The following is a 17177-nucleotide window of genomic DNA, read 5'->3' on the forward strand; positions in this document are numbered from 1 at the left end:
GAACTCGCATACGAGTTTTATTACGTTGCGGTATTTGATGGCTGTGCAAACCTGTATGTAACCTCAACAGCCCGCAATGTAACTAAAATCGCATGCGAGTTCGCACGCCGTCTAAATCAGGCCTAATAGTGCCTATGCAGCGTCGAGCGGGTGAGAGCGAGTTAGCGATAACCTACCCACAAAATACCAACAGACAGACACGTCAAACTTACAACCTTCCGTCGTTTTTGCATCGGGGGTTAAAAAATTATATGACTGATATGAGACCCGGTAACTGACGCGTATGCATATGACGGATTTTATTTATTTTTTATTTAAACGTTATTGCACAAAAGAAAAATATTCATGTACAAAAAGCGTACTTAATGCCATAAGTCATTCTCTACCCAGTTACCCTTTATGTAATGCCTAGAATATTTTATATATAATTACACTCGTGCCACCTAGCGGGAGCCCTGAGAAACACTATTCAATCGTCGAGAGTATTGAAACCTTCATATTTTAAGTAAATATTATTTTGGGAACATTTCTCTTAGCGGTTTTTCCATGCCAAAGAAACCTAAGGCTGCCAATTCTCGACACAGGATTAAAACTTTTGAATTTCAGTTTTGACAATTTGGCCCATATTCTTAAGAGGATACGATACCGAAGCACGAATTCAAATTTGAGATTTTTAGGTCTTTATCGCCGTCGCGCTGACGGGGGTGGAACCCACAGAGAGGCCCTGTGTGCGTGCGCCTGGCGCACGCACACACCCGCGTCCGCCGCCGGCGCGAGTACTTACTCGCGCTCAAGCGCTCTCTATATTTGTCTAGTTTCGGACTTTTGATGCATAATGTTTTGAACTCCGTGAAGATATTAAGTGTACTGATTTGACTAAAATGCAAATTTTGTAATGTTTTAAGGAATGGTAGAAACAATTCCTTATCTTATACATAATGTGATTATCTTAAAAGATGATTTCTTTTAAGATAGTCACATTGTTAGCGAAATAAAGTTATTCGGTATGTAAAAAGCTAAAACCTTTTCGATTTCAAAGAGAAGCCATATTATAGGAGTAATAGGTACGTACAATCAACCAATTAATCTGAATCCTAGGTCATAGGCCAATCTAGACCCTTTCACAGTAAAAGTAAAACTGACTTCTGTAGCAAATAAAGGACGGTGTCAATACGACAGGGTTCTAGAGTGGCCTAGGATTCTACATAATTGGTTGACAGTATCTACCTACCAAAAATGTATGTGAATCTTATTCTTTTTTTTTTTGCACATGTTTGACAGAAGTGACAGCGTAGGAAAATTTAACTAGGTAACAATTTGGTACCTATTATACTTACCAGACACCGGATTATGTTCCAAGGTAACTAGAACTTTTTAGCAGAATTCTAACAAAAAATCTGCCAAACAAAATCTTATTGCATATGAAGCATAAGGACCTTTTTCAGATGGAAAGCTACATATGCATCTTATATTTCTAATTTTCTAGGGTTGTGTATACATATTACCTACCTAGCATTAGAAATACAAGGCTTAGCTAGCACAGAATAAGACTAACCATAAAATGCTTAACTAATTTGCCAGCTAAATTTAAACCTAGGTATCGGTACTTAAACGTATAGATACTTTTGATATTTTTATTATTTAAAACTTATTTATACTTACATATCAGCATTTCTGTTACCATAGAATTAAAACGTATATAACACTCATTTCATCTACCAACTAAGGGCATCTGTAATCTACATACAAATAAGGCCTGGTTAAAAGTCTCGAAATGTTATATGTACATTTTATAATTAGATAAGTGTAAATGGGTCAAAAAATTGGGTCCATGTGCAATTGTGCATTAAGTAGGTGCACTTTTCCCAAATTGCTGCATGTATGAAAACTATGAAATAAGGCCCATCAGTAACTTAACAAAAAATAAGGTATTTCTTACATACCGAATTAAGCGTAATTGTGTCGCTTAACTTCAAACCTGGATAAATCCATTCTGCTACAAGGTTAATATATATTTTTTTTATATTCAATCTTAAAGCAGAATGGATTTAAGTACCCAAGTTTGAAACTAAGCGACACAATTGATAATATGTATCTAGGAGATATTTTCTTTACAAAATCGTATTATTCAAGAGCGCTAAGATAAACGCACGTCGAAATAAAGTAAAATTGACAATATTTACCGATGAGGTTGTGCTCTGTGTGTAATGGTAAACATTAATAATATGAAAAGTAATTGTTTCAGTCAGAGCATCTTCACTCGTCAATTTCGTCTTACTCTTTAGTTGTGAAACATGGGTGACAAAGGACGGTCGCCGGAAGGAAAAGAACAAAAATATATGGATACCTATATATATTATAATATTTATCCCGTAGAACAGCAGGTTACTTCAAAGTACTTTAATTAACTACCTACATAATTTTAATGTTGTCTTCGGTTCCCGTCGTCGTTCGTCGAATCCCGGTAAGGGTATTTATTTGTGTGATGAGCACAGCAGAGCACATTATAATATTTATTGCCCCGTAGGACAGCAGGCTACCCCACACTACTTTAATTAAGTACTTAATTTTGTCCCTTTAAACTTAATATGAAATAAAGTCTGCCTATCTTGACCACATTGACCTTGACGCATTGCTTGTTAAGACTTGAACCCCTCTAATTTAGAGTACCATATCCTAAATGCATAGTCCTGAATAAATGTGTTTTAGACGACAGACCGACTTATCACAAAAATTGATGATTAAATTCATGGACACAATGTTTACACAAAGTTATAAAACTTAAGAAGCGAGCGATGGGCCTTATTTAGAGAAGTAACTATTTAGGGCATTTTTTGATTCTATGTCTGCGAAGAAAATATACAAAACGGCATGATTGATAAAACTTAGAAGAAATATAAGCACTGGGCCTTATTAAGGGCAGGTACTGGTACCAACCTGAACAAACTATGTATTACTAAATAAGGCCCATCGTTTTTTTAAATATTTTAAAACATGACTCAAATTACTAATATTGTGTCTGTTTTTATTGTGTGTAAATAAGTACATATAATATGACTAATATAACTACTTACCTAATTGGTGTTCGGCAGAATAGTAATAAATAAACAATGATGACCGAATACCAAATTTTCGGCAAAATGGCTGAAAAGACCGAATACCAAATAGTTGCCTAATATTCGTGGAATCTATCGTAAAATACAGCATAAGGCTTGCAACAGACAGTCTTAAAAATTCATAATCTTAAAAATTTGCAAGCCTAACTTTATAATTGTTACTAGTAAACCAATGACGAGAAAAGTTATGCATGTATTAAATAAACCTATACCTGTATGCAATTGTTACGTACCTATACTTATAAAAATATGGACTTAGTATTTCCACAGAATATATAATACAGATTCAAACTTTCACGATTTTTACACATATTTAAAATTGCAAACGGGACTTAATCGCGTATTTACTATGTTTTAAACACTAAGTACACTAACCTCCGATGTTTCAAGGACGGCATTGTCCCCGTGGTATCGGAGCAGACTGGTCTTTTTGGACCACCAATTTTAAATATGAACATATAATAGTACGTACCTATTTCTAACTAAAAAGTTCGTCAAACACGGTATGTCGATATTTCGACGTAGTATATCGATAACTTTTCACATCACTAGATTATCGACATTAGATGTCGAGTATTTCCCATCATTTTATTTCAGTGTACGTATATAAAAACTTAGCCCCGCCCCTAAATTTGGTGCGATAGGGACAACTGCAGCTCAGGCGCGAAATCCCGCGTAAAAACTGCAAAAATCGAGGTTCCGCTCTCGACTGTTTCCTCCTCCAAAACTTAACCAATCGTTACGAAATTTGGAAATCAGAATGACAAGGAAATTATCTGTGTCGGACCGTTTCGTTTTTTTGGATAATTGATCTCAGTTTTGAATACCACGCCTTTCTTTCTGGCAAATTCAATTAAGCCGTTTTGGCCAACTTTGAGAGGCTCTAATTCCTTTTAAAACAAAAATATCAAAAAAAGCAAAACGGTCCGACACAGATATTGATAATAAAAGTCTGTGTTGAAAAAACCATTGATCTAGCTTCAAAAACCAGAGAGGAAACAGGCGAGAGCGTTTGTATGGAGAAATGAGGGGTATCGTAGCGTCTTAACTTGATATGTGATAAACCAGCCAAGCGCCATCTAGCTGAGAATTAACCAAAAGTTTTGCGCCTTATAGATGACCATACTTTTTTCTTGATGTTTCCGAGTACGTTTGTTTCATAGACTAACGGTCTATACGGATTTATATGAGGAGTGTCTTTTCAAAAGGGCTTATTTCCACTTTGAACTTTTTTTGGGAAATCGAGAAAAACATAATTCCACGGTATTGATTTTGAAATTAATATTTAATTTCCAAAATTGTAATATTGTAAGTTGACGTTAATGTTATGATTAAGTACATCAAACGTAACATGTGTACCTAAATAAATATTTAATTACCATATGTTTTTGAGAATTAAGCACTTTTGATGCGAACTTTTGGGAATTAAGCCCTTTTGTTGTGGCCTTGTAGCGTAAATGTTATTATTTTAGAATAGTTTTATTTATTTTTGGATTTTGTATTAAGTTAGTTGATATCAATGTTGTTGTACTACATACATTGGTTTATCCACATAAATAATCATTACACACTTTTCAAAATGTGTTCTAAACTTTGATGTTACACTTTTTTTTAAAGATCAAGGCGAGACTTTTTGAGCTTTAATCTCAAAACAACACGTAATTTTCTATATTAAAAAAAATGCATTCATAGTTAAAAAAAAAAGAAAAAATGGAAATACGCCCTTTTGAAAAGACACTCCTCATATGTCTTTGCTTTAGCTATGAAAACTTATCATAAGCATGTTATTGCATTCCATAATGATTTAATCTTGTTACAGCGTAACACATTGGACTTGTACATCTCTCACATGAAAGGTCCCTTCTACAAAGCCGAATTCGAAACCGAACTGGACATGAAGAAGTTCCACATAGCCGACGTGACAGACAAACGTATATTCGTCTCTGTCATGCACACGGAGATCTTAGCGGATCTGTACGTGTCTGAGATTAGCAACGATTTCACTCGGTACAACTTCATGCTGAGCTTGGAGCAGATTCTGTGCTATTTCCCGGATGGAAACTGGAAGGATACTTGGCTAGAGTGAGTTTCTTGTATTTCATATCTTTTAAGGTCATTGACATTTCTATTGTCCGTTTTGCTACAAAATCGTCTCGTCAATCTGTGATATTTTTTTTATGAACAAAAAATATATCGAGTATTTAACTCCTTTAATATAGGTACCTGTTAGACGCAACCTACGATAGTAATATGACAGTAAAATAGTAAATTGTTAACTTTTTAACGAGCAAGGCCTTACTGTTCACGGTCTGTTTGTCTTAATATTAAATAATCTCTTTGGGAAAGCAAATAAAATATATGCATACTTTTTTGTTACATTGTCAGTTATTATTCATCACGGCCTAGAATAAGAATTAAAACCAAATGTGGCCATTCACACATATTAATACTATACGCTATGGCATTTCAATGCTAGACTACTATAGTAAAATATTTCTCACAGGGACATGACAGAAGACCCATTCACGGATCTCTACCGCATAGAAGGTCTCAAGGGCATCTACATAGCGTCCCGAGTAGACTCCAAGGCGCAAGTCTCCCACGTTGGCCCGGAGCACCTCATATCACTCATCACCTTTGACCACGGCGTCACTTGGTCACCAGTCAACCCGCCAACTGAGGATGAGAACGGTTAGTCACTTGCAGTCCTACATATATAGCGTTCCAGGCTTCCGGGTGTCCTACGTAGGCAAGGCGCACCTCATATCACTCATCACTTTCGACCACGGTGTCACTTGGTCGCCGGTCAACCCGCCGACTGAGGATGAGAACGGTTAGTATGCAACTTACAGTCCTATATAGCGTCCCGGGTGTCCTACGTAGGCCAGGTACACCTCATGATCACTCATCACCTTTGACCACGGCGTCACTTGGTCGCCGGTCAACCCGCCGACTGAGGATGAGAACGGTTAGTATGCAACTTACAGTCTTACTCGTATATAGCGTCCCGGGTGTCCTACGTAGGCCAGGTACACCTCATGATCACTCATCACCTTTGACCACGGCGTCACTTGGTCACCGGTCAACCCGCCACCTGGGGATGAGAACGGTTCGTACGTCACTTACAGTCCTATATAGCCAGCATCCCGGGTGTCCTACGTAGGCAAAGTGCACCTCATATCGCTCATCACCTACGACCACGGCGTCTATTGGTCGCCGGTCAACCCGCCAACTGAGGATGAGAACGGTTAGTATATTACATACAGTCTATATAGGCCTCAAGTCTCCCAATACTTACAGTTTATTTTCCTTATAATCGGAGTGTAAAACGACGTTGACGACCGGTCTGACCTAGTCGGTAGTGACCTAGTGACCCTGCCGCTAAATCGCGGTCCTGGGTTCGAATCCCGGTAAGGGCATTTATTTGTGTGATGAGCAAATACTATATATGTTAACTTCAAACTTGGGTAAATCCATTCTGCTATAAGGTTGATTATATAAAAAATATATTATGGTCTGAAATATAATCGTCCTTATAGCAAAATGGATTTACCCAAGTTTGAAGTTAAGCGACACATATATATTTGACTTTGATTTTGTGGCTTGATTTTTGATTTTGTGGGTGACGTCATTTCCAAACTCAAATGGAATTGGGCGGGGCATGTTGCCAGGCAGAGTGATGGCAGGTGGACTAAAATGTTGACCGAATGGTGGCCGCTATCGGATGTAAGAAGCGCCTGGCATCCGTTGGCTCGTTGGGTGGACGACATCCGAAAAACTGCGGGGCACTCCTGGATGAGATTAGCCCAGGACCGGGATAAGTGGCGTACACGAAGGGAGGCCTATGCTCAGCAGTGGGCGATTAATGGCTGAAATGATGATGATGATATATATTTGTTCCTGAGTCATGGATATTTTCTATATAATATTATATATATTTTCTATATATATTATTTTCTATATATATGGATATTTTATATATATGGATATAATTGTGTATTTATCTATTTAAGTATGTATATCGTCGCCTATTAGCACCCTTAGTTCATTTTTTGCTTAGTTTGGGGCTGGGTTGATCTGTGTAAGGTGTCCCCTAATATATTTATTTATAAAATACTAGCTTTTGCCCGCGGCTTCGCTCGCGTTAGAAAGAGACAAAAAGTAGCCTATGTCATTCTCCGTCCCTTCAACTATCTCTACTTAAAAAATCACATCAATTCGTCGCTCCGTTTCGCCGTGAAAGATGGACAAACAAACAGACACACACACTTTCCCATTTATAATATTAGTAAGGATTGTGTAATTCTAACCCATTTTACTGTCAACTTAATATTGTAGGTATATCAGCTTGTAAACTGGTAGTGTTATGCTTTCAATCCACAGACCGTTCTTAGTAAATTAGATATCCTGTCACCGTATCAACTACTTATGAGTCATATGACACGACTCATTTGAGGTCGCGAAAATAAACACCGCTGTTATGAGTGGAGCTCTTTGTTGCCTGTGTCTTTATACCTTGTTCTAAGGTTGTCGTATACGTTCAGGAATAATGCATAATGACAATATTCAGACTGGAGAGTTCTTTGGTATGCAGAAGAGGTCTCGTCACCCTTTTCTCTTAATCCAGTTTTCATTTCCAAGCTGTAAAGCCTCCGCCACACATAAAGCGTTATGATAGCGTAGCGTTAGCGGAGCGTCAGCGGAGCGCAATGATAGTGATGCGCCGGCGGAACGCTGGCGTTCCGCTCGCAATCCGCGCTCGTTAGTTCCCGCCGGCGTCCGCTGGGCGCAACGCCAGCGTTCGTCCGGCGCACCGCTATCGTTGCGCTCCGCTGACGCTCCGCTACCGCTCGGCCTACGCTATCAAAGCGCGCATGTGTGGCCGAGCTTTAAGGTGACACTAAAATATGTACAGTCAAGTCAATGTGTTAAATATAGATGCGGACAAAGTGCCAAAAGTATGTATACACGACTTTATTGCTTACACGTGGGTTGGCAACGCGCATGTGACCCTCCTTGAGTTGCAGGCGTCTTTAGGTTACGGTGACCGCTTTCCATCAGGCGGACCGTATGCTCGTTTGCCACCGGCGTAGTATAAAAAAAAACGTTTAGGTTCGCATCTATATTTATTATATTGGTTGTAGGTACATGTTTTTACCGATAAAATAATTTTATGTCATTTATGACTCATGAGCTCATGTGACTTCAGCTAATCGTATTTTAACATATTCATAATGTCAATACTTGTTGGCTACCGTAGGTCGCAACATTATAGTACCACTCCCTCGTCCCAAGTATGGCTCGAAGATGTCTCGGGGCTCGTGGGGTGATGAAGTAGGTACATACTTCTTGCACTAGTAACGAAATGTACTATTTTACTAGAATATAAAATTAATCACATAAATTTTTAACCCCCGACGCAAAAACGACGGTCTGAATGTCTGTTTGTCTGTCTATCTGTTTGTTTGCCTGTGTGTGTGTCTGTCTGTGGCATCGTAGCTTCCGAACGGATGAACCGATTTTTGTTTTGAAAGCCGAATTCTTTAGCCATGTTTCATCACCGTGAAAATCGGTCCACTATGTCCGGGTTTTTTTTTTCAAAATTTAAAATTTTCATAACGCTATCGCAATTTAAAATCTCAAAAATTATAAGTAAACTTCAAAAACTATAACACAAAACATATGCGTGTAGGTATTGTAAAGTAACTCACGCGCAACGAAAAGCATCTGTAATCACGTCAATCATTATGCGATTATTAAACGTTTATGTTTTGGCTGAATTTTTACATTTAATTGAGCGTTGATAACACCTTTACATAATTGGGGGCGATAAGTCACGCATATTTATATAAATTATGAATATATAAAAGTTTTTATTTTTATCTCATGACTCGTTCATTTGATAGGAAATACCTAGTATTTTAACTATCTTACTGAAGCAATATTAAAATGCGATATTTCTTTGTTTATGAATGTGAGCTTCTCAAGATTCGTATATAAGAGTTTAAGAGCAAATTTTGTCGTTATGGCAAGTGACAATGTGGTACTTTTTACTTTAGAACGTCGCAAATTATGGCGTTCGTTTAGTTTGGTGATTTGTATCATCAAACTACTTATCAGAAAACATAGGTATCACTGGTTTAAACTTTCACGATTATTACACAGAAATAGTTTTAAATCGGGACTTAATCGCGTATGACTACATATTAAACTGGCCAAATGAAACTGACTGATTTAGAAATAATTAAATATAGATATCAGCTGCAAAGGTGTCCATTATGCTTACAGCCCCACAAATGAAATCCAATAGTATTTACTATTTACTTAGGCGGTTTTTGTTTTCAAATGCAAGGAAAAACTATATCATCATCATCCTCCTTGCGTTATCCCGGCATTTGCCACGGGCGTCACGGCTCATGGGAGCCTGGGGTCCGCTTTGACAACTAATCCCAAGACTTGGCGTAGGCACTAGTTTTACGAAAGCGACTGCCATCTGACCTTCCAACCCGAAGGGTAACTAGACCTTATTGGAATTAGTCCGGTTTCCTCACGATGTTTTTCAAGGAAAAACTATGTAATTTATTAAAATGGAACTATAACAGATAATTGGGAACGTAATACGAATAGGCATGTGTCAATCCATAACAATGTCATGAGCGGGGTAGCATTAGTGGTATATTAGATTACATAAACATGTTACTGATAAATACAGTGTAAATAATGTCATGTTTGATGTGACGCGCTCTGTGCCTAATAATTTCGTACTGATCTACAACTTAGATACTATCACGAAATCATTATTACCAAAGACATATGTAACTCCGTATAGACGGATAATCTAAGAAAAAACCGGCCAAGAGCATGTCGGGCCACGCTCAGTGTAGGGTTCCGTAGTTTTCCGTAATTTTCTCAAAAACTACTGAACCTATCAAGTTCAAAACAATTTTCCTAGAAAGTCTTTATAAAGTTCTACTTTTGTGATTTTTTTCATATTTTTTAAACTTATGGTTCAAAAGTTAGAGGGGGGGGATGCACTTTTTTTTCCTTTAGGAGCGATTATTTCCGAAAATATTCATATTATCAAAAAACGATCTTAGTAAACCCTTATTCATTTTTAAATACCTATCCAACAATATATGACACATTGGGGTTGGAATGAAAAAAAAAATCAGCCCCCACTTTACATGTAGGAGGGGTACCCTAAGAAAACATTTTTTTCCATTTTTTATTTTTGCACTTTGTTGGCGTACATATTGGTATTGATATACATATTGGTATCAAATTTCAACTTTCTAGTGCTTACGGTTACTGAGATTATCCACGGACGGACGGACGGACGGACGGACAGACAGACATGGCGAAACTATAAGGGTTCCTAGTTGACTACGGAACCCTAAAAACGTACCTCAAAGCCATAGAGAAAAAGGTACCGTGGCCTAGATGGCGTTACACCGTTGAGGGACGCTCGACTAGATGGCGCTAATATTCATATTTGCCTCTTTGTTATTACCAAATTCTAGAAGATTACTTATATGGCAAGACGTCTATGTATTTTGTAAAGTTATTGCCTGTTGAAAAAATATTAAAAAGTCCTGGAAATTGCCCGTTTCAAAATTAAATGTTATCTGGACTTTCATCAATGCTCAGCTCAATTTTTAATTTTGAAGTTTTGAGTGAAAAAAAAAACTTCGTGTAAGAGGCATCTCAAGAGCAGTTAAATTCCCAAATCCCGCTTTAAGTGTTCGTTAACTAATCGAGAGCTCCACTTAGCCTAAACAAAAACAGATGGCTCATTTACACAAGTAGTACAAGTATCTAAGGACCAACGATTTAGGACCACTTCAATAAGTCCATTTGTTATTATAAAATTTATGTTGATGATGTTTGGGTTAAGACACCAGGCCCCCATGAGCCGTGGCAAATGCCGGGATAACGCAAGGAGGATGATGATGATGTTTGGGTTAAGACCGTCAAGCTGACGCCGTGTCTTGCGTGGGCGACGGTCGCGCGACCGTCGCCGTCGCGTCTCATACTTCCATATCGAGAAGGTTTGATTTCGTATGCGTCGCATCGCCGTCGCGCGACCATCGCGCGACCGTCGCTCACGCAAGCCACGGCGTGAGATGGGATTGGGCAGGCGATGTCTGCCGTATGCACCCACAGAGGTGGGCTAAAATAACGGTATGGGTGTCGCAAGACGGGCGAGGATCTGGCAGGCCCAAGCGGAGATGGCGGGACGACCTGAACGTGTGTCTCAGCGACTGGCCGGAGATCGCTCATAACCGGGACGAGTGGAAATCGAAGGGGAGGCCTTTGTCCAGCATGGACACAGTATAGGCGTGTTGTAAATAAATAAATTTATGCTACAGAATGCACGATTGTATAAGCTACTTGAGTCGTGTATTGATTTGATTAGGAAGCATAATATTATTGACGTAATTGTTCTAGTTTACTTTTGTGACTTGTCAGCATATGCAATAATTTATGTTGGAACTCCTTATTGCAACATTTTATCTGAAATTCAAAATGAAGCATAAGGCCCTTTGTCTATATTTCATTCATTTGGCCGTATGTTATAATAGTAATACAGTTTATTCTGTTTATTTTATCCCAACATTTCCGCGTTGTTTACAAATTTAAAGCTGGTTTTAAGTCTTTGAGATCAAATCTGTGGTCTCTGTCTCTACACCTACCCCTCTGGAAAACAGGCGTGACTAAGTATATGTATGTATATTTGTTCGATGAAAATTGACGAGTGACATAGAGGACTTCAATAATTCGTTTTAATCTTATCGCTTAGTATAAGTACTCTTTATAAGGTTTCGTGCTCTGAATAAGTTAGGTCTTCCATGACTCATATTTACTAAGACCTACGCAATCGTATGTCCCAGAATAAGTAATTGGATATTTATTTTATCAACCTGTGTTATAGTACCTACCCTACAGCTACATTATTTTATAAGATACTTACATCTAAAAGACCAGTGGCCCATTTCTCAAAATTGAAAGTTACATTTAATGTATCGTAATGTAAATACTATTGTATATTTCAGCATTGGTCCCATAATAAATGTAATATTTGGTTATTGTTTAAAAAAAAAAAGTTACAAGCGGAAGTCTCTTTCCAACTTGTCATCCTGCTACCACTTGTAAATTGTAACTTGTAGCTTCGAGAAATGGGCCCCTGGCGATCTCTTGTTTAGCAGGCCAAGATAATTTTTGGGTCGTCGAGCCAGTGAAGTAAGCCCACATTTTTGCCCCCCCCCCACATCTAGCGTCTCGCGAGCGTAGCGTCGGGCCAGCTGTATGGAAAAAGACGTCTCGCCAACGTTTTTTTTTTTTCATAAAGGTCGACTGATGCTAGTTTAATAGTTATTTGTTATACAAGGGGGCAAAGTTGTATTTTAACGCCGAGTGTGGAATTGAAAAACGAGTAAGTGAAAGGATTCTATAGTTGAACCACGAGCGAAGCGAGTGGTTCGAGAATAGAATCCTGAACTTGCGAGTTTTTTAACACACGAGAAGTAAAATATATTTGCACCCGAGTGTAACACAAAACTTTTCCCCTCACTATAGCGAGGAAACTACAACGCAAAAAATGCGTTTATCACTGCTTCCAGTAGTTCCACAGGTGATAAATCATCTTTATTACTAGATTCACCTACTTTTATCAATTTTAAAGCAGTTAATTTGAATTTATTCAAGGTCAAATTACTTTATCCACTAGTGGATAAAATGCGTTTTTACCCGCTGGTATTAAAGGACAAAACACGTGTTTCCGAGCTAGTGAGGGGAAAACATACATACAGCCACCGGCCATTGCCCCGTCTGTTTACTGTTTACCCAACCTGTCCGCTAATACGACCTTGTTTTCAGGCAAGCCACTCAACTGCCACATCGCGAACTCGTGCAGCCTCCACTTATGTCAGAAATTCAGTCAACTGTACCCCGTGACGAGGTGAGAACATTTTTAGTCACGACTGACTTGCTGTAGCTATCGTGTTTTGTTTTTCAATTGTGACGTTTCTAGAAAATATTCTGTCACAGCTTTTGCGACAGTAGGGGATGTTATGTAAAATTCTACGCAGAGGGCGCCGCTAGCATATTGAGGGTCCACCGCGGAACATGTCCGGCGTCTTGCCTCTTTGTCGCACTTGTGAATTTGCACGTAAGTGTGATGGGGAAGCAACATGTCGAATGTGGTTCACGGTGTCATGGTAGGCCTCTTGTAAACAAATCACTTTAATTCATCAATGTTATCAAAAAATCTAAAAAACTGTTTGGTAATAGTATGCATAAGTTTCTCTATGGTTTAGTATGTGTGATAGTACTGCAATCTGACTGCAGAATATTACCGTACCCTATTCTATTCAATTCTTAAGGTGCGACCAGACATGACGAAATTTACGAATTTGCGAGTCAAAGATGATTTTTTTTTAAGTATAAAATGTCAGTGTCAGCTTTAAAGGTATATTTTTAACTTATATAATACATATTATATGTATTTAACGCTTACCTTTTTCTAGAAATTTATTACAAAAACTCACTACAAATCTATTGCTCTAGTCATTTGCATTGTGGCTCGTCTAAGGTAGGTACTGGTCTCACCGCGAGCTAGTAAACTAGGAGTGTACTGTCAAACTCCTGTGTAAATAAATGAGACACGGCGATGTTTATAGTTACTCGCCTAGCGTTGAACTATCAATATGGCCGTTTCTCTTTTATTTGCACGGGTGTGCCTATCTTGTTCGTTTTTATAGCCGATAGCTCATGGATTACTAGCTCGCGGTGGGATCAGTGCCTAATCTAGCTACAACTAATTGTTATGTTTATGCTGTAATCATTGCTTACGTACTTTGTATACATATGATGTACTTATGTACGGTCGACTACAAAGAGATGTATACACTTTTTCACCTTATTTCATTGTAATAAGGTGAAAAAATTGATACATCTCTTTGTAGTCGACTGTACGTAAGTATTATCTTCTCCAGACTAATTTGCAAGCCAACATGAAACTCACATAAACACCAAAATATATAAGTATGTATCTACAGAATTTTACCTTATTTTAAAGTCAAATGTAAATAAATCATATAAATGCCGATAAAATGCATCAATTGACGCTTCGTTTGTCAAAAATCTGCTTAGCAAATTCCAAAATAAGATTGGATTCAAAATCAATACGAATAATACTCTTAAAATTCAAATTTCGCCTGTTCTTTAAGCCTGGCTTCTTTTGTTTTTCGCCGCCTAGCCATTAAAAAACAAAGGTGTCACTTTATGTAAACTGTAAACACAGATACAAAGCAACTAGCGTTATCAACAGCTCTCGTTTGTCGATAGCGTAACATTACACTTGACAACCGCTTAGTGGCGATAACATTGTAACCTCGAACTCGGAATAAGGATGCGGGTTCTTAGGATTTCAACTTGTGACAGTTGTGACGCCAAATGGTTTAACAGACTATACTTCAATTTGATTTGCTTAGTTTTACTTTTTTTTGCGATGTAAATCGTGTCATTTATGATGATCCGCGATTTGGTAAACCTCTTTGATAGAACGCCAATATAAACCAAGGCATGCGTCTTTTAATGAATCAAGTCAATTATATGAATTGGATACTAGTCTGAGTGACCTAAGGCTCCGCGCACACGGGCGACAAAGTTGCTCGGCAACTTTCGTATTTGTATGAAAAGTTGCGTCGCCTCGTGTGCGCACCTTCATACTAGCCCATAGACCGAGCGACGGAGACAAAAGAGTTTTGTCGCCCGTGTGCGCGGAGTCTAAATGGCTTCAATATGACCTACTAGACTAGACTTTATTTTAAGATTACGGGCTTATTTCATAGCAGGCATAGGCGGCATTACACACATTACATGTAACAAATAACACATCCAACTGATCGTCGGGTAACCCATGTATTTCGTTAGGTGGACTTTTTTTTGTTGTTGTTGCAGTAAGAGCATACATATTCTCGTAGATAATTCAATTGATCCATATTGGAAAAGGCTTCTGCCGAAAAAATATGAAACCTGGGGTACGAACTACGAAATCACGACATGTTTCAAATCTCTTCGCTAGGCAAGGCAACCAGATCGCGCTCTATCTAAATCATGAGTCAGTTAACCTACTGATAAAGTGCTTCCTCTCGATCGGTTCGAAGAAATCATCGCTTCGACTTACAGTCCATTATAGGAAGTGAACTTCCTGTGTATAGACGAAATCGCCGCACTGGTTAGGAGCTCATTGGCTTGTATAAAAAATAATACGCAATGGGTACCTGTTGTACCTGTTGATCTGTCTTTAGATTCAGGCATTTCGGGAATGACAATCAGTCGTGAACTTTGATGTGTAGTTGTGTACCCATTTTTTTTAATACTAGCTTTTGCCCACGGCTTCGCTCGCGTTAAAAAGAGACAAAAAGTAGCCTATGTCACTCTCCATCCCTTCAAGTATCTTCACATAAAAAATCACGTCAATTCGTCGCTCCGTCTTGCCGTGAAAGACGGACAAACAAACATACACACACACATTCCCATTTATAATATTAGTATGGATTGCACGGTACGTGTTCACAAGAGCTAGTAGTTACTTGCTGCGTATAATAGTTATTTGTATACAAGGGGGCAAAGTTGTATTTTAACGCCGAGTGTGGAATTGAAAAACGAGCAAGTGAAAGGATTCTATAGTTGAACCACGAGCGAAGCGAGTGGTTCGAGAATAGAATCCTGAACTTGCGAGTTTTTTAACACACGAGAAGTAAAATACATTTGCACCCGAGTGTAACACAAAACTTTTCCCCTCACTATAGCGAGGAAACTACAACGCAAAAAATGCGTTTATCACTGCTTCCAGTAGTTCCACAGGTGGTAAATCATCTTTATTATTACTAGATTCACCTACTTTTATCAATTTTAAAGCAGTTAATTTGACTTTATTCAAGGTCAAATTACTTTACCCACTAGTGGATAAAATGCGTTTTTACCCGCTGGTATTAAAGGACAAAACACGTGTTTCCGAGCTAGTGAGGGGAAAAATAAATTTAACTAAAATAAAAATAATCTAAATTAAAAAAAAACCTTGTGGCAATGGGCCGTAGACGTTGGCTATTATTAGAAATTACATGAACTCAAAAGAACATGTTTAATGCAACTCGATATCTGCATATGTATTGCAAAATTATGTATTGTTTTGTCCTAGTGCCTAGGTATTAGGTACTAGGTATGCTGGTCCAATTTAGATACTTTACATACTATTATCATTAAGTGCAAAAACGTGAATGAAATCTAAACGTAATATGAAACAAACATTCATAATGTTTAAAAACTCTAAAACTTTATCTCACTTGTCCTACGTACATGCATCAGTGACGTACACTTGCACTTTTTGGCGTATTTGTTTATAAACACAACGGGATCGTATTCCGTACAATCAGTATTCTAAGTGAATCACATGATAGCGTGGTCTCGCGTTCGTACGTTGAACTCCATCATTGTGCTCGCCTACGATATATATCTCCTGATTGATAATGCTACTCGGGTTTTCGTCTTTCGTGAAGGTACTTTGTAAGGGTAAATTATCTACCTACTATATTTTTAGGTTTCCGTAGTCAACTAGGAACCCTTATAGTTTCGCCATGTCTGTCTGTCCGTCCGTCCGTCCGTCCGTCCGTCCGTCCGTCCGTCCGTCCGCGGATAATCTCAGTAACCGTAAGCTCTAGAAAGCTGAAACTTGGTACCAATATGTATATCAATCACGCCAACAAAGTGCAAAAATAAAAAATGAAAAAAAACATGTTTTATTAGGATACCCCCCCTACATGTAAAGTGGGGGCTGATATTTTTTCATTCCAACCCCAACGTGTGATATATTGTTGGATAGGTATTTAAAAATTAATAAGGGTTTACTAAGACCGTTTTTTGATAATATTAATATTTTCGAAAATAATCGCTCCTAAAGGAAAAAAAAGTGCGTCCCCCCCCCTCTAACTTTTGAACCATATGTTTAAAAAATATGAAAAAAATCACAAAAGTAGAACTTTATAAAGACTTTCTAGG

At 38.2% G+C, this 17177-nt stretch overlaps 1 protein-coding gene across 1 annotated transcript in view; it reads left to right on the forward strand.

The window, feature by feature from the left end:
• The window catches only part of LOC125235615 (sortilin-related receptor-like), a 64395-nt gene that overhangs the window by 33573 nt on the left and 13645 nt on the right, over window positions 1-17177 (forward strand). The window contains 3 exon segments of the mRNA XM_048142213.1: window positions 4936-5198; window positions 5620-5807; window positions 12993-13074. Coding sequence (XP_047998170.1) covers window positions 4936-5198; window positions 5620-5807; window positions 12993-13074 — 533 coding nt within the window.

Source organism: Leguminivora glycinivorella, chromosome 17 (assembly GCF_023078275.1).
Source record: "Leguminivora glycinivorella isolate SPB_JAAS2020 chromosome 17, LegGlyc_1.1, whole genome shotgun sequence".
NCBI lineage: Eukaryota > Metazoa > Arthropoda > Insecta > Lepidoptera > Tortricidae > Leguminivora > Leguminivora glycinivorella.